Source organism: Anser cygnoides, chromosome 4 (genome assembly GCF_040182565.1).
Source record: "Anser cygnoides isolate HZ-2024a breed goose chromosome 4, Taihu_goose_T2T_genome, whole genome shotgun sequence".
Classification (NCBI taxonomy): domain Eukaryota; kingdom Metazoa; phylum Chordata; class Aves; order Anseriformes; family Anatidae; genus Anser; species Anser cygnoides.
In genome coordinates, this window is record NC_089876.1 from 66,317,099 (window position 1) to 66,344,894 (window position 27,796).

Below are 27,796 nucleotides of genomic sequence, written 5' to 3' on the forward strand. Positions count from 1 at the left end.
AAGCTGATAACAGCACAGCATAATTTTGTAGATGTTAAGAATACTCTTTTGCTTAGGAAAAATAAAGTCTAAAACTCCAGTTAGTTGAAAAAGAGATGTGATATTCACATAAGACCTTTCAGACAAAATGTTTGTTCAACCATACAGTGCTAAAATAGCATCATTCAGTAGTTCAGCAGCATAGTTTGAAGAACTAAAGTGAGAGATTGGTTACTTTGGCAACACAAGTAGAAGCAAAACCAAACCAAACCAAAACACCTGAAAGACAGTGCAGTCATTGGTCACAGTCAACATGGGTTCATGAGAGGAAGGTCCTGTTTAACAAACTTAATTTCCTTTCATCGCAGAATCACAGGATGGCCAAGGTTGGAAGGGACCTCTGAAGATCATCTAGTCCAACCCACCCGCTGAGCAGGATCACCCAGAGCACATTGCGTAGGATGGCATCCAGTCGGGTTTTGAATATCTCCGGAGAAGGAGACTCCACAACCTCTCTGGGCAGCCTGTCCCAGTGCTCTATCACCCTCACAGTAAAGGAGTGCCCCTCATATTCAGCCGGAACATCCCGCGCTTCAGTTTGTGCCCATTGCCTCTTGTCTTCTTGCTGGGCACAACTGAAAAGAGACCAGCTCCATCCTCCTGACACCCTCCCCTCAGAGATTTATAAATATTGGTGAGGTCTCCCCTCAGTCTTCTCTTCTCCAGACTAAACAGGCCCAGCTCTCTCAGCCTGTCCTCATACAACAGGTGTTCCAGTCTCCAAATCATCTTTATGGCCCTCCTCTGAACTCACTCCAGGAGCTCCATGTCCCTCTTGTACCGGGGAGCCCAGAATTGGACATAGTACTCCAGGTGTGGCCTCACCAGGGCTGAGCAGAGGAGGAGGATCACCTCCCTTGACCTGCTGGCAACACTACTCCAAATGCACCCCAGGATACCCTTGGCCTTCTTGGCCACAAGGGCACATTGCTGATGTGTGGTCAGCCTGCTATTTATAACAAGGTTACCCACCTAGTTGACCAAGGGAAGCCAATTGATGTAATCTTTACGGATTTCAGCAAAGATTCTGCTACTGTTTCTCACAGCACCCTTCTGGATAAAGTGTCCAGCATATAGCTAAAGAAATACATGATATAGTGGGTGAACAATTGGTTGATGGGTTGGACTCAAAGGGTTATAGCAAATGGGGTTACATCAGGCTGGCAACCAGTCACTGTAGGTCTCCATTATAGGGCCTTTTTAATGCTTTCTTAAATGACTTCAATGTAGGAATTGAAGGTATACTAAACATGTTTCTGGGTGTCACTAAATTTGGAGAAGCTATTCACTCCATCAAGGGTAGAGAGGCCTTGCAGAGAGATCTTGACAAATTAAAGGGCTGCGCTATCACCAACAATATGAAGTTCAACAAGAACAAGTGCTGGATTCACCTCCTGGAACAGGCAAGCCTGGCTATATGTACAGACTGGAGAACAAGAGGATGGAGAGCAGTCCCACAGAAAGGGATCATCTGGGGGTTCTGTTTGATGGCAAGCTAGATATGAGCCAGCAGTGTGCCTTGGCAGCCTAAAGAGCCAACTGTACCCTGGGGTGCACCAAGCACAGCATTGCTCGTTGGTCAAGGGAAGGGATTGTCCCAGTCTGCTCTGCGCTGGTGTTTCCTCACCTTGAGGTACTGTGTGCAGTTCTGGGCACCACAATTTAAGGACATAAAACTATTGGAGACTGTCCACACTCTCCAGAGGCTGAGGAGGTCTACAAAGATGGTGAAGGGTCTAAAGGGGAAGATGTATGAGGAGCAGCTGAGGTCCCTTGGTTTGCTCAGCCCAGAGCAGAGCAGGCCGAGGGGAGGCCTCATGGCGGCCTGCAGCTCCCTCACGAGGGGAGCGGAGGGGCAGGCGCTGAGCTCTGCTCTCTGGGGACAGCGACAGGACCCGAGGGAACGGCATGGAGCTGGGACAGGGGAGGGTCAGGCTGGGTGTTAGGGAAAGGTTCTGCACCCAGAGGGTGGTCGGGCACTGGGACAGGATCCCAAGGAAAACAGTCATGGCAGCAAGCCTGCTGGAGTTCAAGAAGTGTTAGGACAACACTTTCAGACATGTGGTTTGATTTTGGGTGGTCCTTTGTGGAGCCAGGACTTGGACTTAATGATTCTTGTAGGTCCTTTCCAACTCAGGTTATTTGGTGATTCAAAGTCTGCTTATGTCAATCAGTATGAAAATGTAATTCAATTCAGCGCAACACAAATCAATTTTTCTCTTAGGATCCAAGATAACCAAATATCACACAGACAGCTTAATTAGTTTCTGATCTTTGTACAACTTCACCTTTAAACTCTGGAAAAAACACAGTCTGTGTATTTGTTCTTTATAATTCCTTTTTCCTCTGCTTTCATGCTTAGGAGGAGGAGGAGGCTTGGTGAGCTTCATAGTGACAATAAAATCTTAGTCAAATTCCAGCTTGCTTTCTGAGACCAGGAGGTGGAAGCAGTGTTCCATCAGATCCTACAGACCGTCTCAGTATCCCTAAAACAAACTAAACACAAGGAAGAGCACAAAAACAGAGGTCTTCAAACCTTCCAAAAACCATTCTCCCATCAGTAGCCTTCCCTAGAGAGGAATATCAGCACATAAACAGAACAAGACCTTCATTTAAACAGCTTTCTGTTCTCCAAAAACATACAACTATCCAAATCCTTTTCAGCATCAGTGGCTTCCCTTAAAGCCCCTGCTCTGCCATCTTGCAGTCCAGGGACTGCCAGGTCCTCACATTGGGGCTAGGAGCTCTCACAAAGCAACCCAACTCTAACAGACAACACAGAAGCCCTAAGTAATATCCCATAGCTTTATGTTGCTCTGTCTAATGCATTTCCCAGGTACATTTGTTTTTGGACTTTCACACACACATGACCCTGCAAGGGACATTACGCCCTAGAACAGGTCTTTGGGCAGGCCCTTGCCCCAGGGATGCAGAGCTTTTTCCAGCCATCAGAGCACCTGGCACTTTGGAGTCAGGAGGCCAGCAGCAGGGTGCAGGAAAACCACAGCTGCTCCACCCAGGAGGACAAGCAGGGAACCCAGAGATCCACAGCATAGGCAAGGCAGCAGCTTCACCAGTGTGGTCACGCTGCCAAGTGGAGCAGGGCTGGTAGCAGTATGAAGTCCCAGCAGCAGTCCAGAGACCATCAGGCAGACATGCACGAAAGAAACAGCTCCCACAGCAAACTCAGAAACCCAGAGAGCAAAAGGGCTGGACCCAATTTACCTGCAACACAGCTCCCAGGGAGAAGGGAAGGGCCCAGACCTCTCCAGGCTTCCATTAGGCTATGGGTGGAGCCTGCAAGGCCGTAGACCCCAGGAAAAGTTAATGAGGGCAGTTAGGGTCTTTTATCACCCTCCTGCCTTGCCAGCTGGCTCTCCTTAGGCTAAATTTGTCAGAAGGATATTACCACTGGTCCTCCACATGCCTTGAGAGACAGTGGACACTTTGGTCATTGAAGTATTTGCTCTGTGAAAAGAGTTTTACTTGTTCTGAAAGTTGTAATCACACAGCTGTGCTCATCCCTCATCCCAGATAAAGTCTGTAGAGGTTGAGCTAAGTTGGCTTTTGCACTTCGGTCTGTGCCTCTGAGTCTGAGGGAAGGACTATTTCTGAAACTCCTGAGCGGTCTCTTTTGCAATTTGCCCTGAAATACTCAGCTCTGTTCCTTTCCCTTGTGCACCTTGCTGGCTCTGAAGTGCTTTTGCAGGCTCAGGCATTTGCCGTCAGCACTGTCCTCAAAGAACAAAGCCAGGCCTGTGGGATTCACTGGTCTTCGGAACAGGCACGGTCCTGCTGTGCCTGTAACCCAACCTGAGCAGCCCCAGGTCAGGTAGGCAGTGTGGGATGGAGCAGAGATTTATTAATGATTAATGTTATGTTCTCCAGACCACAGTAAGCACTTTCATAAAACCATGTTCACTGAAGGGGGATTCAGTGAGAGGGGATGGTCGCTTTAGCAGAGCTCCTTTAAGTGCAAAGTCATGATGTGATAAAATGAAAGATGGAAAAAACGCGTGGCTGTGCAATGTGCAGTGATAAAGATGATTATAACCTCAAGTTCTCTTTAAACTTACCAAGGGCAATGGGGTGAGGGCTTAGTTAATCAATGCTGAGGAATCCTTTCCTGCTATCTTTTCCATCAGTGAAAGAATGAAATCACAAATGATGATGATGATTCATACCCAGCAAACAAAGGCATAAGAAGCTCAAAGTGCAGTTGGTTCAACGCAGCTTAATTAAAACAGGCATTGTGGGATGCTGTTGATAATGCCTTCTCAAATCTTTTTGAAGTGACTACATCCCAATTAGATAAGGTCTTGAGGTAAAAATTCTCTAAAACTGAAGGCAAAGAGCTTATTTCCACGTCACTGGCCTACCATAACATGGGTGTGCTGGGGCAGAAACTGGAAACCCCAGCTGAGAAAGCAGCACCAGTGTTTCAGGCACTGGACCATCGACCTTAAGTTGTGTTGGGATTCCTTTGCTTTTACCACACATGTAGCTAGCTGCCTGAGGCTTTCACAGGGGTTACCTGAGTGAGAAGCTGGCTGCTGACAGAAGCTGAGGCACAGTATAAAACCACAATCCCCCCCCCCGCCCCCGAAGTGCACACTTTGGAGCTTCCTTATTGACTCTTGGGTTAGTTATGGGATTGCAGAGGTAAAGATGTCAAGAAAGGAGTGTATGCATATGGATGTGTATGGATTGTGGAGGGAAAGAGAAAAGCATTAAAAATATTTGGACTGGCAGGGGAAGCAAGTTGGAGTGAGACCGATCCTTTGTGGCACATCTGATTGCCTGTCATGGCAAGAATTCTTTGCATGGGTGAAAGTTGTCATCTTTGCATTCCCATTGGAATGGGTCACATGTAAAATTAAGCATCTTTCCAGGATCTTGCAGCTCTTCTCTGCTAAGATAGACAGTGCCAGCCTTGCCAACACTGACATTAAGATCATCATGCTTTGGGCTTCAAAGATGAGAAGCTTAAACTTTCTGGTGATGAAAACTGATACTCTCACATAACCTCTCTACTCCAAGAGGCTGATCTTTCCAGGAAACTTCAAAAACCTCCAGCCTTGCAAGGTTCATGCTTAAAATCTCTGCAGGTCTGATTTACTGCACAGGATGGTTTAGGAGGCAATCGGTCCTGTGGCCATGTTGGTGCATGTTACTGTGAGCAGCAGAATTAAACCAAGCAAAGCTGGGGGAAAAGAAGGGAAGATCCTGCTCAGGAAGGAAGAGTTCTCTAACAGAAAATGTACTTCATTTTCCCTGTGTTTCATGAGTTGAAAAATTTGCTGGGTAGTTTCAAACTGCAGCCCAGACCGATGTGTAGTGCGAAACACCCAGACCGGGGTGCTCAAAGCCCCATCCAGACTGGCCTTGAACAATTCCAGGGAAGGGACATTCACAGCTTCTCTGGGCAGCCTGTGCCTCACGACCCTCTGCGTGAAGATTTTCCTCCTAACATCTAATCTAAATCTACCCTCTTTTAGTTTGAAGACATTACTCCTTGTCCTATCACTACGTTCTATGAGAAAGACAAATATATTGAATCAAGGAGAAATTACAAAACTGTATGTGTAAATAAGTTACTTTTTTTTTTTTTTTCCCCAGTGAGTTTGTTGAAAACTTACATATATACAAGACAAGAAGAAAATCTTGAAGGAGACAGAGAGCTGATAGCATCTAGGATTAGACATCATTAGTTTGCAACCCATTTAGAAAAGGCAGTGCCATTCAGAGCTGCCTGTACAGAAATTCTCTGGTGCAGTCATCTCTCGAATGTCGTGCTGAGTCTGGGCCGTGTGTTATCAGTAGGCAGAGGTCACAGCTGACAGAGAAAGAAATTGATGAGCAGATCATTGACTTGGAATGAGCGACTTGTACAGTATGAGAAGATTAAAAGTACCAAAGTGATTTATGCCATCTGAGGATCTGAGCTAGCTAGTTTAGTTTTGGCCACTAGCCAACCTAAAGGGTGAGAATGGAGCTCAGCAGTCTGCAAATAACCAAAGGCTGTTAAATACCAAGGAGGAAATGAAATGATTTAATGAAGCACACAAAGGTGTAACCAGAAGTAGTTGGACTTAATTAAGGAAGGGAAAATTGTAAATGAGTATCCAGAAAGATTCTTGCTAATGAAATATAATAGTCTGCAAAATCATCTTTGCCTGAGACTTTTAAAACGGGGTGTGATGGAATACAAATATCCTGCAGGTTGAGAGAGGTTTGTGTGTTTGTGGCATATGAATTTACAGTTACCATGGGGCTGAGCCAGCTGAGGGTTAGCAGTCTTGGGCTCATCACATTTAATACTTCCCTATAGTTATAGCAAATAATATGTGCATCTTAGCCAAGGAATGGTTTTATGTCATGTATTTTTGAGAATCATAAGCAAGTATCCGTATGTTTTTGATACCTTTGCTCATGTGTAACTACTCCTTTCACTTCTGGAAAAAAAAATAATATAAAAATCCAACCCCCCAAAACCCAAGCACAAAACAGATAGTAACCAGTTTTCTGGTTAAAAAGTGGTAATAAGTGCATGAAAAAAAATAGGCAGGATAGCCTTTACCAAAGTTCTCAGATCAAAAGATGTTTTCAGATCTGTCTCAGAGTTCTTAGAAAATGTCTACTTTGCAGTGAAGGCACTGTGAAGTGTCTGTGCTGTCCTGTCAGGAAGGAAGGCTGAGCTTGGCTGAAGCATTTAGGCATCCCTACAGTGCAAAGAAGAGCTACAGAATTGTTACTGCTCCCTTGACATTAAAACCAGTAGCAACAGACTAGGGGAGTGACATTTCCGTTTGTGAACAAACTGTGAATCATTAGCTCAGATATTTGAGAGATCGAGATTATTCTGAATTTACTAAAACGGCCAAATCTGAATTTATTTCACAGCTCATTAGGGAGCTGTGTGTAATAAATTACCCAGCATGTTACGTTCAGCTAACCTGCCAACTCCCTGGTTTATTTTATGCTCTGTGTTGCTGAATGTGAATAAGTGCCTATTCGACCACCAGTGCTTCATTGTGAAAATGACAGAGACAGTGACTTGTTAGAACCTTTTAGAACCCTTTTTTTTTTTTTTTTAAAAAAAAAAAGTCTAGGTTGAATTATATTATTATATTATTATTTATTTTTACTTGGCTACTCATTCTCCATGTTCTCTGTGGTCCCACCTCGTCATCTCTAGAAAAGGTACTGTTGCTGATGTAGGGGAGAGGGGCAGAGAAGGAGTTTCTGTGTGTATTCTTTTTTTAAAAATGTGATTTGGCTTTTCAAAGTTTGTTTTTTTTTTTTTTTTTTCCCCCCAGAATTTGAACAGCCTGGGCAAGATCTTTTACTTTTTTTTTTTTTTTTTTTCAGTTTTCTGGTTATTACCTAAAACAGGTCTCTACAGAGTAAGACAATGTTTCATTAACTTCTGTGGTGTTTCTAGTACAAAGAATAATTCGTTACTTGAACCAGTGAAATATATATATATATATATATATATATGTAGAATTGTAATGTATTTATGCTTTCTAATAGCAAAATCTTTTGAAGTTGAGTTTTTATGAGATGTTTTCCTGTGGAGTACTTCCATTTTCTGCTAGTACACTTCATCAGTGGGATTGATTTTTTATGTCTGGCTGTATGAGGCTGTGTGGGGCAATTCCTGTTTCCTCTGACATGTTTGCATTAAATCTGGTCTAAACATAAAAACTGTACCGATTCTGCAGATTTCCCACTTCTGTCCTGATTTCTTTAAATCAGCAAAATCCATGACTTTAATATGTGTTCTAGAGCGGCCATTGATTTTTTTCAGTGTACCCTGAGTTGTTGAAAAAAACAAAACAAGAACAGACATATATTGAGTACTCTTTTCTTGTATAAAGAGTGCCCTGTGAAAGAAACACAAATTTCAAACAAATGCAAGTAGATTGGTGCTCAGATTGACTCGTATTCTTCCATAAAGTAAGTCACAACGTAGACTTCAATTTACAGGCTGGTATTAAAGGATCAGTGGTGTTCACAGGTACATGAAAACACTACAGAGGTGTTAAGCCACCTGAATCCAGTGGCCGCATTTTTAACATCGGCCACTTCCCTCTGCTGAGACGAAGCTGGGATTTTGTGAGCTGCCATTTGGGACCTGCAGGTGCCTTGCAGCAGGCAGGAGCCATGAGCTTAACTGGAGGCAGACTGTGCCATGCCAACCCTGTACCACTTCTGAAAAAACAATTCCTTTCACCTCTACCCCAAATACATCTGCAAACTTCTGACCAATATTTTCTGACACTGACCTGAGCAGGGAATGGAGACTACCTGCTATATGCGACAGAATAGAGGTATTTCCATTTTCTCCAAATCACACAGTCTACTTTAATTGCTTTCCTGTAATAATATAGCAATATGATGTTGGATTTGTATGAATAATTCAGGGCAGTAAAATGATAAAGTTATCAACAAAAGATGGCTTACAGTGATTATTTAATGCATTTCATAGATGTTTCAAAGACAAAAAGATACATCTGCAAGTGGAATGTGAAATATTACATTGAGAATGCATACAAATGTATTAACTCTATTACCGGGGTAGAGGAAAAATAAGAGTCAGCTGAAGATAGTGAATAAAACATTTTTATATTCCCCAAATGTATGCTCTCTTGTTCTATTAAATAATGAACAGAAGATCTTTTGAAAAATTCAGATAATCTCTTGTGCAATAGGTGCACTTTATTTCATGAAAAGGCACGGGAAGATGTAAAGAAGATACTAGGAGTCTTTTCTACTAGGCTGGTTAGTAAACGTGGCACTGCGGATTTTATGTGTAGGCTACACATTACAGGGGTTGTTAGGGCTTTACCTTAGAAATCATTCTCTGAATGCTTCTTTCTTTGTCGTCTTCACTCCCTGAGCCCCCATGCATTGAATGGTGTGGGAATGGTCACCTGAGGGCAGGTTAAAAACAAAACACGAAATGTTGCAGCTCTCAGTTTGCAGGCTGGGGCAGCATTTTGTGCTGCCTCTCCTGCCAAAGCGAGCGCTAAAGCCAAAGGAACTGAGGGAAACTCAGCTTTTCAGTGCAAAACCCAGTGGCTGCTAAAGCCTCCTGATGGTTTCAGCCGTGCTAACAAAATGTGAGTGGTGGGGTGAGGAGAATCCACCTTTTCGCTGGCCCTCACCTCCTCTAGTCAAGCTGGCTTGTATGCTTTTTCCCCAGCTTGGAGCACAGGGAAGGTTGGGTACCTCCTTGTAATACTAAGCAGTGTGGCTGTGGTCTGTGCTGCTCTTGTAAGCCAGCTACCAGGAAAACAGACAAAGCAAGCAAGGTGTTTTACCCAGCAAGGGATCCTCCTGCATGCTTAATCCCTGTTTCTGCACCTTCTCCTCAAGAAAGGTGTTCTTCCTGTCGGGTGTGATATAAGCATTTGGGGAAGGGGAGAACATGTGGATGCACATTTGGAGAACTGCCTGAGGCTCCTGCCAGTTTGCATATTCAACTGCTTCTCTGCGGAGACTCCAAGGACTAAGTTGGCTCCATCACTGCTCCGTACAGCCCAGGCAGGAGGCAGTGTGTGCACAGTCAGCCTGCTCAAAGGGGCTCGAGAGTTTACAGCTTAGACCTTGAAGGCTGTCCAAAGACCACTGCTTGTCATCTGCTACAGAGAAAAAAGGCTGTAAAGGTGCAGGCTCTGAACTGTAGGGAAAAGTCCTAAGTCACTCTGAAGATCAGATCTCAGTTTGCTTTCTGCAAATCATTTGTCCGTGCAGTGAAATCCTCCATGTCCACCTACACTTTTGCAGTGCAAGCACCTCTGGACATCTGCCCCTGAAATAACCTTGAAGATTCCTCCTGTGTCAAGTGAATCACCTTGTTAAATAAGACCCCCCTCCCCTTTTTTTTTTATACATTTGTCCCCATTTAAAGACATGTTAAAGAGAAATCTTTAGTGTTAGAGAAAAAAAGATCTTGATTTAATTGTCTTGTCTCTTTTTTTCCCCCATTCTATTACCCTTTACACTATTCATTTACTCTTTTACTATTAAAATAGCTATCTGATGGTGGCATTACTGAGTGAAGTGATACAGATATGCTAAGTGGAGTGTGACAGATGAATTCCATAATTTGAAAACCTGCTAGCTATGAGGTAGCAAGCACTGGCTTTTTCTGGCTTTATTGACTATTAAAGCTCCATTTTGCAGTGCATACTGTTCCAATGGCATGATTTTCCATGCAAAAAGTCTTGATTTTTTTTTTTCTGAAACTAACAGACTTCCCTTCTGAGATCAGATGGACGATGTAATTTTGGGGTCATTTATTCAGCCCTGAGAAACTTTGTTTAGTTAATAAAATGGTTTTTCATCAGCTTTCTAGAATGTATTTTTTATAGGTAAATTAAAACCTTGCTTATTAATTGCAAGGCACACAAGTGCTGTTGGCTTTCTCTCAATGCACCCATGCCAAGGCTGTTGATGGCCAGGACGTGGCAAGGCAAAGGGAGAGATCCTGGGCTTGTACAAATCCATCTGGTCTGAGCAATCCTAATGGGAGGTCTGACCACAAATCTCTCTTAATTCCTTCCTGTGATTGCCTTCTGCTCTAATGGCTCTGTGGAAGGGTAGAGCGGTTGTCCCCTCAATAAGCTGACAAACTTTTTAGATTGGAACAGCAAAGTCTTTTCTGTCAGAGGAGGCTTCCACTTAACGGGCTAGGAGTGCTCACAAACTCAGATAGCTCATCTCGATTTTGGCTCAGTTCAGTTCAGCAGCAAACAGCTGAGGAGTAACTTCATTAAACGTGTGCTGTGTGGCCGGGGACCATTGCTTTTCCTAAATCCATGCTTACTGTGGAGTGTGTTACTTTAAAGAGAGAAAGCTAGGATTTCATTATGCATTTATACTTGTGGTAAAGATAATTGTATTTGTCTCTCATACAGCAACTCTCACGGCCTTCGATAGAGATGAATTAAACCTAACCTGACCATTTGCTTTGCAAACAAAATTATACACATTCGTCTTTAAAAATCATCTCTCAAAATAGGCTTTTATTTTATATACAAATTTATTGTTAATAGGACTGTGTGCTGAAAATGAAAGACCAGATTTTTGATCCTGGTTACCCACTAAGCAATGGAAATAAATGTGCTGAGGCTAATAGAGATGCATGCAGATGTTTTCATGATAAAACAAACAAACAAACATAAACCTTGTCTGACTGTTAACTTTGGAATGGTGGCCTTGTCCTTTGCTTTGTGGTGGCAGGTGTGGTAACTTGTCTTAAGTCTGCGGGGAGTCCTCTCATACTGGAAAGTTTTTTAGGAGCTGAAACCTCAGGTACAGTTTCTGATTGCCTACAGTTTGGGATCCTTGCATCGTTTTTCTGAGAAGTTTGCAAATCCCCAAATTTAGGCCGTGAACTAACTGAAGTGTATCAGAAAGCAGAGCTTTCATTCCTCGTGGATTTCTCATGTTGTACATTTAAAGGGATATTCAGAGAGCTCAATCATAGGCATGCAAATCCACATTACAAGAAAAGAGTGTTTCTTTCCCAGGACAATTACGAGAAGTTGACCAGTTTAGAGGCTTTGATTTGCCTTCTATCCACCGACTATGTAGGAAGGGTGCAGCAAGCAGTACCCTGCGCTGGATGGTGTGAGCAGACGTGTTTTATTCATTCCTAGGCTAAAAACATCTGAATGAGGGCTTTAAAAATAACTGAATTAAAAACTCTTTATCCCATAAAATGTTACTATCTTTTTTAGGTTTTGAGAGATTTACTTTTTAACTGCTTTATCATGACACTTTTACTCAAGGACACAAACATGCTGGTGTTATTCAATCCAAACCAAGTTCCTTCTGGCTGCTCCTGTTGCTCAGCCTCCAGGTCACCTGCCTTTGAGCCCCCTGAGGGCTTCAGTTTTTGGTAAGCTCCCTCTGGCCAAATGCCCAGTCCACATGAACGCACTCACTATGATTTTCAAAATTCTGCCCAGATGGTCTTTGCCTGTGGAATAGTTACGATGCTCAATCTCCCATTTTCCTCGGGGGAGAAATACATAATTTAATTTGTGGGTTTTAGTAGTCTTACTAATGACTTTCTGCTTGTTCTGTTGTTCTAAGTAGCTACAGATGCTTTACTGGCACTTTTATATTGTCCCGTATTGTTGCTATCCGTTGTTCGATTTCAGAAGGGAGAGATGTAAACTGTACTTCAGCTTCTCTGGGACCAAGCTGACAGAGCTATTGAAAATGAGGCACATGCTGCTTCTGAAGATTTTGCCTTCTTGCATAGCATTTCTCAACAGACAGCTATAAAAAGTAGTTCCACGTGAGAAACTATCAAACCTGAAAACTTTGTCTCATGAAGTCTAAAGATTATCAAGTAGGAACTGATCAACTTTTGGCTCAGAACTTGCCCTGTAGTGATACACAGCACATTATTAAAGCAACCGCTAAATATTTCGCTGGGGAAGATGCCTGACTCCTTCTTTATCGGCATCTCAGCAGTGCTGACTTCAGACTTGGGCCTGAGGAGCCCAGCTTGTCTCCCGACCCGAGGGGCTGGCAGGACTGTGCAGCATCCCGCTGGCGATATTCCCCGACAATACGGGACGTGCTGGGTTTGTCTGTAGGATTCCGGGGGCCTCCTCTACTCTTCGCAAAAGAACCTCTCCCTTTGTTTAGGAGTGTTTTAAAAAGGTGTGGTGCACTAGTTATCGTGTAAGAACAAAAATGATAATGTCATCAGTGCGTACTGGTAGACTGTGCAAAAAGAAGATACAAGAATGCTGCTATTTTCCTCGTTAGACACAGATTCTTTTTTACCCTTGAGCACATCTCATATTATTCCAGTGCTACAGCTAGCTGAAAACAGAAATGTTTTCTGGGAGAAACTTTGAGAGAAACTTTTTTTTTTTTTTGGCCCTATTCATTAAATTTTTATTTTTATTCTGGCTGAAGAACTAAGTGTTTAATTTTAAATTGGTGTTAGTCTGCCAAGGAAATCCTCTGAAAGAAATATTTTGAGGCTGAGCTTGTGGCTCCCTGTAGTTAGGTAGTCCCATGCTTAGCTTAACCAAATTCATACACCAGGGGTCAGTCTGCTTTGCTGTAAATGCTGTGAATTCAAATGCTTATTAGAAACCCGAGGCCATTTTTTATTACTAAAACTGTATACATCAACAGTTCACCTTGAAGCTGGGAGCTCTGTACCAGCTAAATCTGCAAAGAAAAAAAAACACAAAGCGGACTGTGATCATGTCCCTTTACTAGTTATTTTCAGTGTCTGTTCTTAGCTGTTGTGCTTTTGCATGCAAAATCAGCTTTTGGAGAACAGAATGAAACCCCCAATTCCTTTTTATTGACAGCAGCATCAGTAAAGCGGGTTCTTTATCTGTAAAGACACTTGCAGGCACAGCCAGTTCCTCTCGGGGCTGACAGAGTGCCAAGAGCTCTGGCACAAAGACTGGTAAACCAGGTGGGCTCTCACACAGCATCTGCGGCGCTCGTACGTGGTATGCTCTCCACGGAAAGTCACAGCGGAAAGCAAATTGGAGCACGGTCTTTTGTATGGCAGCGATGCCCGTGGTTGTCTGCAGCTCTGGAAAGAGAAAAAGGCAGAGGATGTGAGGGTGCAGCGTGGCTCTGTCATGCATGCACAGCGAGGAGCCCTCGTCGGCTCATCCCTGCCAGTCAGTGCGATAGAGCATCACACCAGGATTATGTCTGGTACATCTGCAGCACTACATGGCTTGCCAACTGCCTGACAGCTTGAGGTGCTGGGCGTACGGAAAAAGAGCTGATGGTCAGAAAAGAAAAAGCAAAGCTGTATTTCATCGCTTTTTAGACAGGGCAAAGGTTCACTTATTTAATAAAGTTGTATAGGGTACCTAGCAAGCGGGCTGAAGGGTGTACGTCCTTCCTAATGTGGGCACTTTGGCCTCCCATTGTAAGACTCCCATTGTAAGATGGCAGAGGTGAGCCAGGGTGCTTGGAGAGCTTCCTTGTTGCAAACAAATTCTGTATCTCCTCAGCTTGTAGAACTAACAGTAACTGCAACAGGCTCCACTATGCGGCTGTTGATTTTCCCTTTCCACTGGCAGATTTCTAGTCCTAGAAGATTGCAAATGTGATGCTAAATCCTCCCTCATGCTCCCTTTACATACGGGCAGCATCTTCAGCCATTTAGAGTACTCCACACAGCGGGGTGTATTGTTTCTACCCAGGGGATGTATTTTAGAGCATTTTTGAAGGTGTTTGTTTGAACTGAGTTGCTTTCTGCAGCAGGAAGGCCTGGCAAAGCATGCTGACAGCTTACAGGTAATCTGCCCGTGTTGTTTCCCAGGCTGTTAAATGCCACAGCTCTCCTTGTCACATCTGTCTGTATGACCCTGTCCCCAGAACGGTTACGGAAATTGCAAGAGTGCCTTATAGAGACAGTTGTCAGCCTAACAGCAGATTCGACTATTTTTTCTTTTCTTTTCTTTTTTTTTTTTTTAAAGCAAAGATAATTCTGACAGCTGGATGTAACCACACAGTAGCTGTCCTGAAACTGCTTCCAAGCTGGTCCCAGCCATTCCTGACTAGGAGCTGTTAAACTGAAACTCGGACTCCAGAGGTGTTGAGTGACACACTGCTGTCCTAACGTGTCAAGCAACAAGTGCTGTCTTCTGGCAGCCCAAGCTCACATATCGGCTCCTGTCAAGGTTTTAAAGTCTGCTGTGGCAACCATCTGCTTTAGCTTTGCTTGCCCTCAGAGCCAAAGTACTTACTGCTGAGTTGTCACACGCTAACTAATACAAACAGCAAGTCTCTCTCCTTCTTGATTTGCAAAAGGATGAGGGAAGCCTGTGCATCGTTAGCTTCACACAAATTAGTGCATTCTTCCCTGCCAACTTTGCTGTACAGGCAGCAATCTTTTGGGCTTTAAAATGCTTCTGTGCAAACATCGTTTGTGATAAAGCGTGAATAAACAGGTATGTGTCAGCAATAGAAAAACAGGTGGAAAATGCTTTCTCACTATGAACACAGGTGTTTCATGAGAAGCCACAGAAGCATTTCTGGAGCTAACAGTACCGTTTTCACATGTAGCTCAAGTTTAAAGCCCTGTTCTTCTCAACTTCTGCGTTCAACTTCCGAGTTCCAGGATGCCGTGTGGCGTAAGACCATAAGGCACACTTCTTTGTGTCTGCACTCCTGTCTGGTGATCAGCAGTGGCACTGAAGGAGGCTTGGAGCGCATACAGGCAGGTCGTGGAGGGTCATTCAGCGTTGTACCTTGCGTAGGGTAGGAGGGTGTCTCAGCAGGCTTTATTTCAGGTTATGTGGTGGCCCCAGGTGCTGTGAAGATGGCAGGCTTGATGAGGTGGTAATCTTTAAAGGGCAATGCTGCCAAATTGCAGGCAACGCCCGGGCTGTTGTCACCTACTTCTACTGCCAGCAGAACAGTCTGAACACTGCTTCACATGCTGGACCGGGCCCTAGCCCTGCCAGGAAAGCGGTCTGATCTCAGGAGAAACATCTTTCTACGTCCCATACGTATGCAACAAGAAGAGCACTAAGCTGGGGGGTGGGAGCTGTAGCTGTGTAGGCAGAAGAGACTAAACAGGAGGAAGAAACAGAAAAAAAACCAGAGTAATTCAATTTGATGAGCATGTTTGCCTTTGTTTTTTAATTTTGCTGCATTTTTCCAAACATTTCAAGCTTGAGAAAAACCGGCACTGGCACTGATTGAATGAAATAAATAAAATCCTCTTTTGTTCGCTTGTCTAATTCCAAGTTTTCAGGAATTCTGCTGTTTCTCAGAATCGTCCTGCTTTGAGAGAAAAATGTCACAAGAATATATATATATATTTTTTAGTCAATAAATGTAAAAGTAAAGGACTGATCATTTTTCTTTTAGCTCAAGATTAATTTTCAGGCTGAGACTGAATATTAAAAATGTCATACTAAATGGCAACTTTTCTGAAAACTTGAAAGTTTGTGAAAGAAGGAGGTTACGCTGACAGATGTTTCAGAAACCCAATTAATGAAGCCCTGAAATGAAAAATACTAAGAACGATTTGGCTTCTTGTGTAAGAAGAAATAACACATAACATTTCAAAAAGTAATAAAAGACCAATCACCCCAAGAACTTCAGATAAAAAGTAAGATTCTAAAACAGGAGCTAGGTTTCTTTTTGCCATTGTAAACCATTTAACATATCTATGGATAGAAAAGTCTGAAAAAAACAAAAAACATTATTATATTTTGTGCCAATTATTGAGGTTTCAGGATTTTTTTATATTCTACATTAGCAAATAAAACCTTTTGAATATTTTTTATTGCTGAAATAATTCCTTTCGAATGCTGCAGGTGTTCTAGCCAAGGCTTTTCTTCTCTCTTACTGGTCAGAAATTATTAGAGAGACCAGATTGTTCGCACCATCAAAACCTTTCCATCCGAATGAATAAATCTTTGGAATTGCTTCGGCGTCAATGCAAACTGCATATTTGAACAACATTTTGTTTTCTTGAAACTACTCCAAGTAACTCCAACTTCACGTTGAACATAATGGTTTTACACAAAAGAAAGATGCATTTAATCTCAGTCATAAGAGCCTGGATTTGCCAGTGCTGTACTGCTGCCATTTGTAGGAAATAGCTTTGCATTATTGTATTTCTTTTCATCATCCTTACTTAGTGGCTGATCAGCTTCTGATAATGTGGTTACTTGATCTTACCCTGTGAAATTACAATCCGTTATCCAGTCAGGATGTGTTCTCTGAGAGGGGTTTAAAAAATGCTGTCAGTAATATACTCAGTTGAAATTAAGTGAGGACACGAAGTAAGCTTACACTGCTGCAAAGTACAGGGTATCAGCACCTGTCCTACATTAATCCACTCAGTCTTCTCTATTTAGTCCATGAAGTGGCACGATAGCTTGAAAATGCAACGAAATGCAGGGAAACTTGCTGTCTGTCCATGCTCTGAGGACTCTCATCAACGTAGGTGCTGCTTTGTTGCTTGCTTTGCTGCTGGGGTGCAGAGACTGGCAGGGAGCTCATCACACCACTGAGTTACAGAAGTCAAGCCAGTGGCTTTCCTTAAGGGAGCAACTGCACATTACAGTGCCCAAAGCCTGCTGTGAGACCCTGAAACGAAGTCAAACAGTTGGAAGTAAGTTTCTAACCTTTGATAACTGAGGTGCCTTTTTTTTTTAGGTAGGCTGACAATGGAGTAAGGGAACATCGCACCAGTATTAAGACCAATGTATAGAAACACTTGTTGCCATTGAAAGGGCAAAGGCTGCTTCAGGAGATGCTAAAGGCTGTGGTGTAATGCTGTAGGGAACATACTGCCGGTAAAGGTCAGTGCAATTTTACTCGTAAGTATTTATTGAGCAAGCTTGGGTGACATTTCTTTATCTCCCCAGACTGCTTTCTAATCTTTGTCTCGAAGAAACTATTAGGGCAAAGCATATTGTCAGCACAAAACTCAAAACATGTACAGTGCTGAGTCCCACATCTCTGACTGTCTGCTAAGTGCCAAGACCATACTTTGTTTTAAAAAAGCATCGTTGTTTTTAGACCATTAGAAGCCAAGTTCTCAAAACATTCCTGTTTGTTTCTAATTGCTACGCACTGACCCAAGTGAAAAAGAATAACAGAATGGATAAGTAAAAAAAAAACGATGGAGTATTTCACGGTCACATACTTCCAAATACCTAGTATTCTGGGGAAAAGACCCTGTCATGCCTCAAATAATGAATGAGTAACATCAGGAATATCAATATTTGCACTGATTTACTTGAATTACAAAAGAACTGAAAATCCTAAACTGCACAACTGTAGATGTTGATGTAGATGAATAGTTCCTTATTTATTGTCAATAACATTAAGAGATTGATCTAGCAGGTCACCTACAATAATTCCTTTGGGCCTCTTCATCACTTGGAGCATCTCCTTTGGCTTCTCCATTGCTGCAGCCCAACAGCTGTCTTTTACAACTTATACTGACTGCCATCAGATTTGAGCTCTGCATCACGCTCTGCATATTTTGGTAGAGAAGTAGGTGTGTGTTTGCGTGCGAGGGGCTGGGGGCGGAGGTTTCACTTTGTACTTCTTGCAGATAGGATTACCGTACCCGTCTGTTGGCTGTGCTTATTTCTCTCAGGTCTGTTGCGGATGTCTGTGGGGGATAAAATGAGTGCCGGGTTTGGATTTGATTTATATTGCGGATTTGCTAGTAGCTGATACCACACACATCAAAGTTTAAAGTCAGTTTTCAAAGCCAGAGTGGTAAAGCCAAGCCACTGGAGTGAGATTTTAAACAGGGAGCAAAACTCTGTTGCTGTGGTCGTGAGTCGTAAAAACCTCCTCCTCCTGCTGGGCTGGGACAGCACTGGAGATCTCCAGGCCCTGCTGGCAAGCTGGTCCCTGGGCTCTCCCTTCCCACAGCCTCTGAAGGATGCACTGTGAGCTGTGTGGCTTTTGGTTGTGTGATGTTTATGTTGTGCTGCTCACAGGGTCAGAAAGGTTGGCATCATCTGCTGCAGAGCCCCGCCAGTTTAGCTGAAGGGGAGGAACGTGGGGGTGTATCACTTTTGCCCCTCCCTAGCAATAAATCTAAGGTCTGGTTCAGACTTTAGAATTATTTAAAATAGCCTTAGGATTATTTTGTGTTAAAGAGTCAGTGCTACTGTGCTTTTCTTTCCTGTCCATTTCTTATTTGCTAAGAGATTTAGCTTCAAAATAGAAAATTTAAGTACCAAGTGGTTGTAGCAGTACCACTGCAGAGCTTCTTCTAAGTGTCTTTGCATGTGTGTGTGCAGAATATTTTAAATTCAGTTTGGGGCTGCAAACGTAGGCACGTACAAGCAAAGAAGTCCCAGAGCTTCTTCGTGCAGGTTTTTCTTTTTTCTTCCCCACCCCCCAAGAATGCAGCCTTTAATTACATGAGAAAATGGCTCTTGGGAATAATGGTATCAAATTTCCTCTACAATACACTGCAATCTTAGATCTTTGTTTCTAACAGCCAGGCTTAAATGTGTAAATTCCTACTCTGCTTCAGAGGTGCATTCTAGTTGTTATTAATGTGATATGAGTAACAGAATCAAAGCGATGTTTAAAAGCATTATCTCCCAAAATAATTCAGTAAACCTATTCCTAAACTTGCAGCCAGATGAAGCCAGGAGCCAGACAAACAAATTATTGTTACTGTTTTTACAAATGTTTTTTCAAATGTTTTTTTCGCATCAGGTCCTTAAATCCCTCCTTGGACGGCTGAGCAAAAAGAGCCTGCACAACTACCTTCCTACCTGGCTCTGAGCACATCAAACTCGAGATGTGGAGCAGTTCTAATGAGATCAAGCACAGTACCAGGCCTATGGGCTGCACGGCTGCCAAATGAAGGTGGTGAGGCCATGGGGCACGATGTGGACCACCTGGACACAGCAGTTGGGATCTCCTTTAGAAGAGGTCTTGCTGCTTGTTTGCGACACAGTTGTTCTCAGCATCTCCTTCCCCAGCAAAAGGAGTGGCAGAATCTCTAAAAATGAGGAAATAAGGTGTGTATGTGTGACCCTGGGAATCTGCTCTAAGTGGCATGTACCTATAGTACCGAATACTTGGGTCTTTGGAGTCTGTGACTTGGGCACATTGTTCATTTCTTTGGCATCATGAAGCCAGTGGGAAGTGAATAACCTTGCTTCCACCAAGCATGCAGAGTGCACAAGATAACAAAGTGATGTGTGAGGGGCTGCTGACAAGCGCCTGGAGTGACAGAGATGGTCCTGTGCTGCTGACTTAACAGGCGACATTTTGCAGACCGAAAGGAGGTGATCAGTTCTGTGGGGAAGAAGGGGTACAAAACATGACCAAAGGTGAAAAGGTACTTTAGAGGCACCTTCAGAACCCATCTGAGATCTCATGAAATCCCTTTGTTCCAGGCTGTCTACAAAGGCACAGCTCAAGGGAGCATCACAAGAGAAGGAATATTGTCTGAGAAGGGGACAGCAGAGAAACAGCAGCTCCCTAACCACACAGGACAATCAGTGTCCTAAACAGAAACTAAATGCCAAGTCCTTGCCCCTGCCCAACACTTTGTGACCCATTTTGTCATGGCCTGCACAGCCTGACGCTTGTTTAAGATGCTGTATGAGAAGTATTGCAAAAAGCCAACTGCAGCTGTTGCTTGTGTTGTGAAAACATCAGCAGATCAGTAAACGAGAAATAATGGCCCTGCCGCATCTGGAAAAAAAAGTGCCTTTCAGAGGGATGGCTTAACAAAGTGCCTGCCCATCTGCAAAATGGCTCATGTCAGGCAACTGCCAAGTGAGGAGAGGAGGTAGAGCCACAGTATGAGAGTTACGCCCATCTGCGTGGCCCCTTGAAAATATCGGCCCCTTATATGGCAGGAAATTGTGCGCGAGTTGAAGCTGTCAGAGATGATATAATTCTTGCTGAGTGCTCTTTGACTCCTCTCAGAGTCCCAGAATGAAGCTGAGGTCAAGGAGTCAGGGTCTGTTGGCTACTAGCCCTACCAGAGCTTTCAGAAGCTGCTGTGCTAACAGCTCATACCTATGTAATGCTGATCAATAAATCTCACCATCGGGCTGATTGCTGGCCCCTCTGCACTGGGACTCTCTGTCTCCAGCATTGGGGTCTGAGGCAAGGTACATCTACTGCACTGAAAGTGAAGATGTGCCTTCTGTCCAGTAATTAATGTTTCCCTTCTGTGTGCACTTATACATAGAACAGGCCGAGTTACTTCACATCAAGCCAGGAAAACCAAGCCCATTGATGACATGCAAGCAAGTGCAGTACTTGGCACATCGATGGCAAAATACCCACTGCTTTTATGCACCTCTCTTTTAGAGCTTAGGTTAGCGGTGGTAACTCTATCCCTGGTTATTTTTGGTAGAGTAGCTCTCAGACACCTTATATGCAAGTTTTATATTTGCCTTCAGTCAGTCCCCACCCCACTCACTGTGTACAGGAACGGTGCTACAGTCTAACCCTAGATCCATAATTTAAAACAATGAAGAAAGGGCCAGTTATCTTCAGGGAAACCCTACTAGTTACTGTTAGCTAAGGACTTGGCTCTCTAAAGAGCTTTTTAATCAAATTTTTTTAATCAAATTTTTTCTTTTTAATCAAAATATTAAAATTGCATATCATTAGCTTATATTGGATTTTTTTTTTTTTTTTTTTTTTAGCATTTTCCTGGAGTTGATTCAGGTTCATGACATCTTCACTGGTCAGTAATAAAATTCTGACCATTTAAATGTCTGCAGGAAAACAAAAGTTTTTTTTTTTTTTCCTCAGAAGAAGCAGCTCAGATGTTGTCATTTTAAATAACGTTATAAATATACCCACAGTAATGACTGCAACACCAATTCCTTATATGCACAGAAATTAGTCTTAATTATCGATATTGTTCTTTTTTGCTTTTCAATTGAAATAATTTTAGAGATATACTAATACCACAGAATCACAGAATCATCTAGGTTGGAAGAGACCTCCAATATTACAACTGACTGATTCATAGATTTTAAGGCTAAAAGGGGGTATTATATCAGTTTGTGTCATCACTTGTTCAGCAATTTATACCATTTCCTTACAGTAGTCGGTTGAAATAAGTGTATCTCACACTTCAGGACAATTTAGGACCTATGTGTTCTGTGATCTTACCTGTCTGTTTTTATTAAGGCCCTTACAGTCAGTCAATAATTTGTCATTCTCCACGCTCTGACCAATTTGTACCAAAATTTTTGCAAATTTGCTCTGCTTGCTATATCGGATCTATCAGGGCTGTGGTTCCTTTCACACCTTTCATCTAGACTCAGAGACAGGCATACTTCTTTGATCACAATATAATGTACAAGTCTAATGACAACGTTTTCTTTAGATGCTGATTTGTTTTCCATAATTGGCAAAACACTGATTTCAGTATAGCCAAAATTTCATCCTTATTGATACTGGCTAACTGGTATTATACTTCTGCATCGCCATAATCAGCGCTTTCCACTAACAGAGTCAACAAAGGCATTTCAAAGGCTGCACGACTGCATCAACAAGTAATAGGGCTTTTCTCAGACCTTAGCTACCCAAAAGTTTGCCATGTCATATGGACATGTAGCATCTTAGTTATAAGTTGGGGCCAGCCTATTTAGTCAGAACAACTGGCTAAAGAATCATAAATAAATTAGAATACTGCTTGGTGTTGCAATGCCCAGTCCTGTCACCACTGAACTCAAGCCTGCTCATGAGTTCAGCCCTTGATAATTTGCTGTTTCTTTCTCATATGTCTTTTCCATATGTCTATATGTAGCACACAGATTTCATGTATGCAGGCGGATCCTCCAGCACTTAAGCACATTTATAAATTGCATGTAGTATGGATTATTCCTTGATGTAGTAACAACTACACTCATGCAAATGAAGGTAAGCATATGTGACAATTTTTCCAGGAGAGAAGCTTCAGCTGGGAAATGGCCTTCCCTGGGGAGGATCCCCTCACTCTCTTTTTTAATTTCTGCAAAAACTTACCGATTATTTTTTCAGTTATTTCAAAGGACTTCTTGTCATGTGCCGCTAGAAAAGACGTGGTGACCACTAAATTTTCTGCAATAGTAGAATCAAAGATAAGAGACTAGTTCTGATTCTACCCCCATCTCCCAGAGGGGGTGTAGTTGTGTAGTCCCCTTTATCTTGTTGAAGGTTTTTTCTCCACCTAATTAAAATTTCTTGGTCTCATGAACCTATACGATTTTTGTGATTGTAGTTTTCCTGAGGTTTTGCCATATAGAAATGTATTCATAACATACTCTATGCTTGTCTGCAGAAATCTGTGGTGGCCTTCTAACACTGTAATCCTAGGCAGCTCAGGGAAATTTAGGGAGAATCGCAGGATGCAAAAGTGCTGCTATTTATCATTAAATCATATAAAAACCCCTAAAAGGAAAAATAAAGTTTAAACAAGACTTGGGAAAGCCCTTTCAGAGAATACATGTTGTTTTAATGAAATCCTTATTTATAACAATTAAGGCTATTTTTTTTTTCTGCAGACTTTCATTGTGAAAAGAACAAAAAAATAGAAAAATGATCAAAGCCCTGAATTAGTGTCTTTATGGTTATCATTTCCGTTACTTCAGCTGAGTTTCCCTGGTGGAGCTACGAGGAAACCTCTACACTATTCAGTAACAGCCAGTTCATGTACTAAATACAAACAGGTACAAAATGCTCTCAATATTTGCAGGCAAACCCAACGTTTTGCTGATCAGCTCCTTGCATTTTGTTATTTCAAGTGCTTGGGGCCTCCATGACAAAGAGGAAATATTTTCAGAATAGATGATTTCTGACAGTGCTTTACAGCTACATATTACGGGTGTGCATACACACACAATATATACATATATATATGTACACACATGCACATACCTATACATATGCCTATCTGTGGGCACTTTTGAACAGCTGTCTCAGTTGATAACAGTGCAATTTGCTGCATTCATTTCTGATTTCTCCGGGGCTCTGGAATTTCAGGGTCAGACTTCTCACATTAGGGAATAAATATAATGTGTTGTTTCAAATGATGGTTTAAATAAAAAGGAAAAAAAAAAGCAGCAATACAGCACATCACAATAGTCGGTTAAATATAGACACGGATTACAGAGCCATTGTTTTCACTCCTGCTAAATAAGACAGTACTCTTAAAATGGAACGCCACTTGACCTTTCATGTCTCATCAGTCTGTGATTGTATTTAACTGATGCAGAGAGGAAACATTTTCCCCCTGGAACTGTCCCCTGTTGATATGACGGTCACTACTGCTGGGTCGCACAATGCTCAGAAGGCAGAAACTCGGTGCCCCCGAACACAAGAGGGATCCTGCAGCTCATGGAGGAACTCTGTCCATGTCCCACAATAACACACGCTCTTTTTTCAACTTTTCTCAGCTTGTGCTCTCTGCTGGCCATCTCAAATCACCACCAGTGCTCAAACATTCAAAAATTACTTACTTTGAAGTGGAAATCCTTGATGTGCAAAGCAAGAAGCAGATCTGCATTGTGGACAAGGTGAGTGTATTATTCCAGCATGCTGGGGATGTGCCTAGTACATGCAGTGCCACTTCAGGGATTCTGTTTTCTCTCTGCTGTGATCTTCTTCTGTAATGGAAACACTTTCATTCCTCCCTCTGGGAGATACTCAAAACTTCTGCTCAGTCACGATCCTCGTCTGTTTTCTTCTAGGATTTTTACAAATGAACCAACACTGATTTCTTTTAGACCAGACTGTGCTTTGGACTCAAAATATGTCCTTTGCATGTCTCTTAACGTCTTAACGCTTAAATTACACTGATGATTTCCGAGCATGATATTTAAATGTCTGCTTCAGAATAGATATTAAAATGTAATACATTTGCAAAGCTTAGCATTTCTGTAATGTTATGGGTTCTTGCTGTATTTTCTATTTTTAAACAAAGTGGCTTAGCTGAGTTTTTTTTTTTTAAATGATGTGAATCATTAAAGATATAAACTACATTCAAATTGTCTAAGCAGAATGAGATGACTGTGTAGGAAAGAACTTTACAGCACAGTAAACAGCAGTTGAAAACATACCTCGTATTTACATTACAGTTTTGATTCATTGTCCCTCAGCAGAAGAGCTGGCCTCTCGCATACCATTGAAAACGGGAATCCTAAGCTGTTTACATTGTACGAATTTTCTGTAACACAGTAGAATTTTGAGACTTACTGTTTTGCAAAAAGAAAAAATCCCTTATTCTCACTGGCAACAGCTGGAACTGGTGGATAAGTTTTACTTTCAATATTTAATTCAATGGCTTTGAAACACTCAGGGTGGAATACTACCAGATTTCTAGTGCTCCGTCACTTAAAGGGTGTTTTTGCAATGTGTGCCTAGTTAAAGGCAAATGTCTGATTTGTTCATTCTTAAAAGGCCAACAATTTTTTGAGTTTTTTGAATTTAGCTAAAGGGGCAACATGTACAAAATGATCAAACAGCTCTGATGATTGTCAATACCAGTTCTAATGACAGCATCTGTATTATTTGATTTACTGAGTAATATTTATACAAATATTAAAAAGGGCTGTCTAAACACTGTACTGAATGAGGCTTCAATCCATGAAAAGAGTGAGCATTTTTCTTATCTTAAACTTTTGTATAGTCTCATTAAAAATATATATACTAACAGAAACAGAATTAGGCCAAGAGTGACATTTCAGGAATCCTTCCATTATGCATGGAAGATCTGCAGTCTGTTTTAATTTTTATTCAGAATTTTATGAGCCTGAGCATTTTCTGCACCTTTCCCAAACATAGACTCTGCCTCTGTAGTGGTGGCAAAAAGAGTTATGAGTGGTGATTGCAAATTACTCTCCAGATGGAGGTAAAATACACACAGAGGAGCAATAGCAACTGTAAGCTGAAAGTGTCTGCTCAGGAAGCTACGTTCAATTTACATGGCCATGGCCAGCCCTTCTGGGCATGGACCTAATTTATGGATGTATTTATTTATTTATTTAGGCACAGTACCCAAGGGATGGGTACAAATATAGTGTAAGGCAGAGATTTCCAAGACTGCCTAAAGAATTTGTATTTTGAATGCTGATTCACCTGGGTGTCTAAGTCCCTTAATTTGCTATAATAAACCCTTTCTAAGGCAACCCTGAAAGCAATGAAGTTGAGTTCCTTACTTCAGTGAATACTTGTTAGTACTGGTGAACCTCATTTCAGTTGATTATTAGAGCAATCAAGAGACCATTTCACTGGATTATGCATAATCTTCTGCTTAATTAAATACAACATTGATACAGACCCAACTTGACACTTCTAATGCCTCTTTTCTGTTTGTAAGATAATTATGATTAGCTTCATTTCTCAGGGTTGCATGTAATTAATTCTTCTCAGGATGTATAATAGGAGAGAATATGAGCCATATATTTTAAAATGTGTACATTTATGCTCTTATTGAATATTGTTAGTAGTTCAGAATATTATGATTTAGCAAATGTATTTGTAATATTCTCAGATCTGTCAGTCTCAGTCTGAAAGAAACAACTAAGTTAAGAAGACCCCTTTCTTTCTCCACCTAATGGAAACTCAGGCAGTGATTAGATGATTAATGAACTGATTAAATACCAGCCAATGCTTCCAGAGGTTTAGTTGCTACAAGACACTTGCATATTCATATGAATCCAGTTCAGAGTAGTAGAAACTCTGTAAAGTCTGCAAAGTGATGATACTTCTAACTGGTTTTGGTATTTAGAAAGAAAAGTTGTCTTGTGCTCAATGCAGTGTCAGGGATTTGGAAGAGGTGTGTTCAGCTGTGTGATCTCAAGCAATCAGTTGACATCAGAAGGCTTTGGATCAGGCATAAGTAACTGTGAATTAATTCTCCAGCTGTAAAATGAGAATAACATCATCTCCTTTGGCTTTCTTACCCACCTTACACTTTGGGGAAGGATCAGCCATGTAATATAATTGAGCTGAGTGGTTAGTCTAAAGTCCTGATTGTCTTGAAGACTGGCTTAAAGGCACAGAATAAATACATATTAGATTGGTTTTAAAGCGTGTAAGACACATTCACTTCATACTGCAGGCTTTTCCAGAGTCAGAAAAGCCAGAAAAAATACTGAAAGAAAGCAGTAGAAGAGGAAAGCCCAGATATTTTATCACATAGTCATCCCCTCCAGGAGCTGGGTCCTGAATACCTAATCCTGCAAAACCTGAAGTATTCACTGTCAATTCTTTCTGCACTTGTGTGCTTGTACATAAAATTATTTTTAAAACTAGCATTACTTTAATATTGTCAACCTGCTCTGGCAACTTGCTCTGCAATGGATGTAACATTATGCATATAGTTTGGTGCAGATGAGCTTTTCTGATGAGTTACTTAAAGAATTTAAATGAGAAACAAAAACAACATATTTTTCCCCAGATTTGCTCTTGGTACTGAAATGAATTCTGAGGTGAGATGTCATGGAGAAGAGGCTTCAAATTTTGGGGCTGTGGAGAGACGGGAGGAAACACAAACCTGTTTCAAATTTTTTTTTTCCCCAGTTATTCTTCAAAATGTACCCAAACTACTTCTGGCAGAGAGCAGGCACCGGCAGTGTGTAGACAGAAAGGGCTACCCTTGGGAGATGGAAAGAGGGCTCATGAAGATGTAGGAAAAGCTAATTTAAACCTGAGCTAACAGCCCCATCCATCTGTCCTTAAAAGTTAAATGCTCAGAGCAATTACCCTAGGACCAGACTCGTGAGCAAAAGGTATCTGCACACTTACGTGATCGCAGCAGTGGCACGGAAGGCACTGAGGTTTCAAGGGTGCACATGAGCAGCCTCCTGCACTGCACGCTGCCTGCGAAACAGCAGGAATCCAGGAGCATGGGTCCATTTCATTAACAGTCACAACTCTTCCTTCTGTCCCGCTCCTCAGGTAGCAGGCTTTCTCTTGATGAAATTCCCCTCTGTCTGTAAAGAACAAGAGGGCGTGTATTTAGTGTTGATGAATATTTTTGTTTGAAATATTTTCAATGAAAACCAGTTTGCGTAAGGATTCTGGCTCCCATTTTTACTTCCAAAAGGTTAAGAAAACAACAGAGCATGAAAAATTCATGAAGTCCTAAAAATGAAAGAAAATAATTCTTTTTGCTGTATTTTTAAACAAATAATCCACATTTTTCATCGCCAGCCACAACTTATGAAAGATACATAGCTACTCAAAAACTGTTTTACTTGTACATTATTCCAAGAGCCTGAAG

General features: G+C 41.9%; 1 protein-coding gene across 7 annotated transcripts in view; it reads left to right on the forward strand.

The window, feature by feature from the left end:
• The first annotated feature begins 23,528 nt into the window (after nt 1-23,528).
• Nucleotides 23,529-27,796, forward strand: part of TECRL (trans-2,3-enoyl-CoA reductase like) — a 74,842-nt gene continuing 70,574 nt past the window's right edge. For 4 of the 7 annotated variants that reach the window (XR_010831247.1, XR_010831248.1, XR_010831249.1 and 1 more), the window contains exon 1: nt 23,533-24,086. Coding sequence is in view for 3 of the 7 variants with exons in the window: in XM_066996331.1 (XP_066852432.1) it covers nt 23,853-24,086 (234 nt within the window). In the remaining 4 variants the exon portion in view is untranslated. Of the gene's footprint in view, nt 24,087-27,796 lie in introns of all 7 variants that reach the window. The other 3 variants (XR_010831250.1, XM_048073530.2, XM_013193783.3) reach the window with 3 other exon arrangements.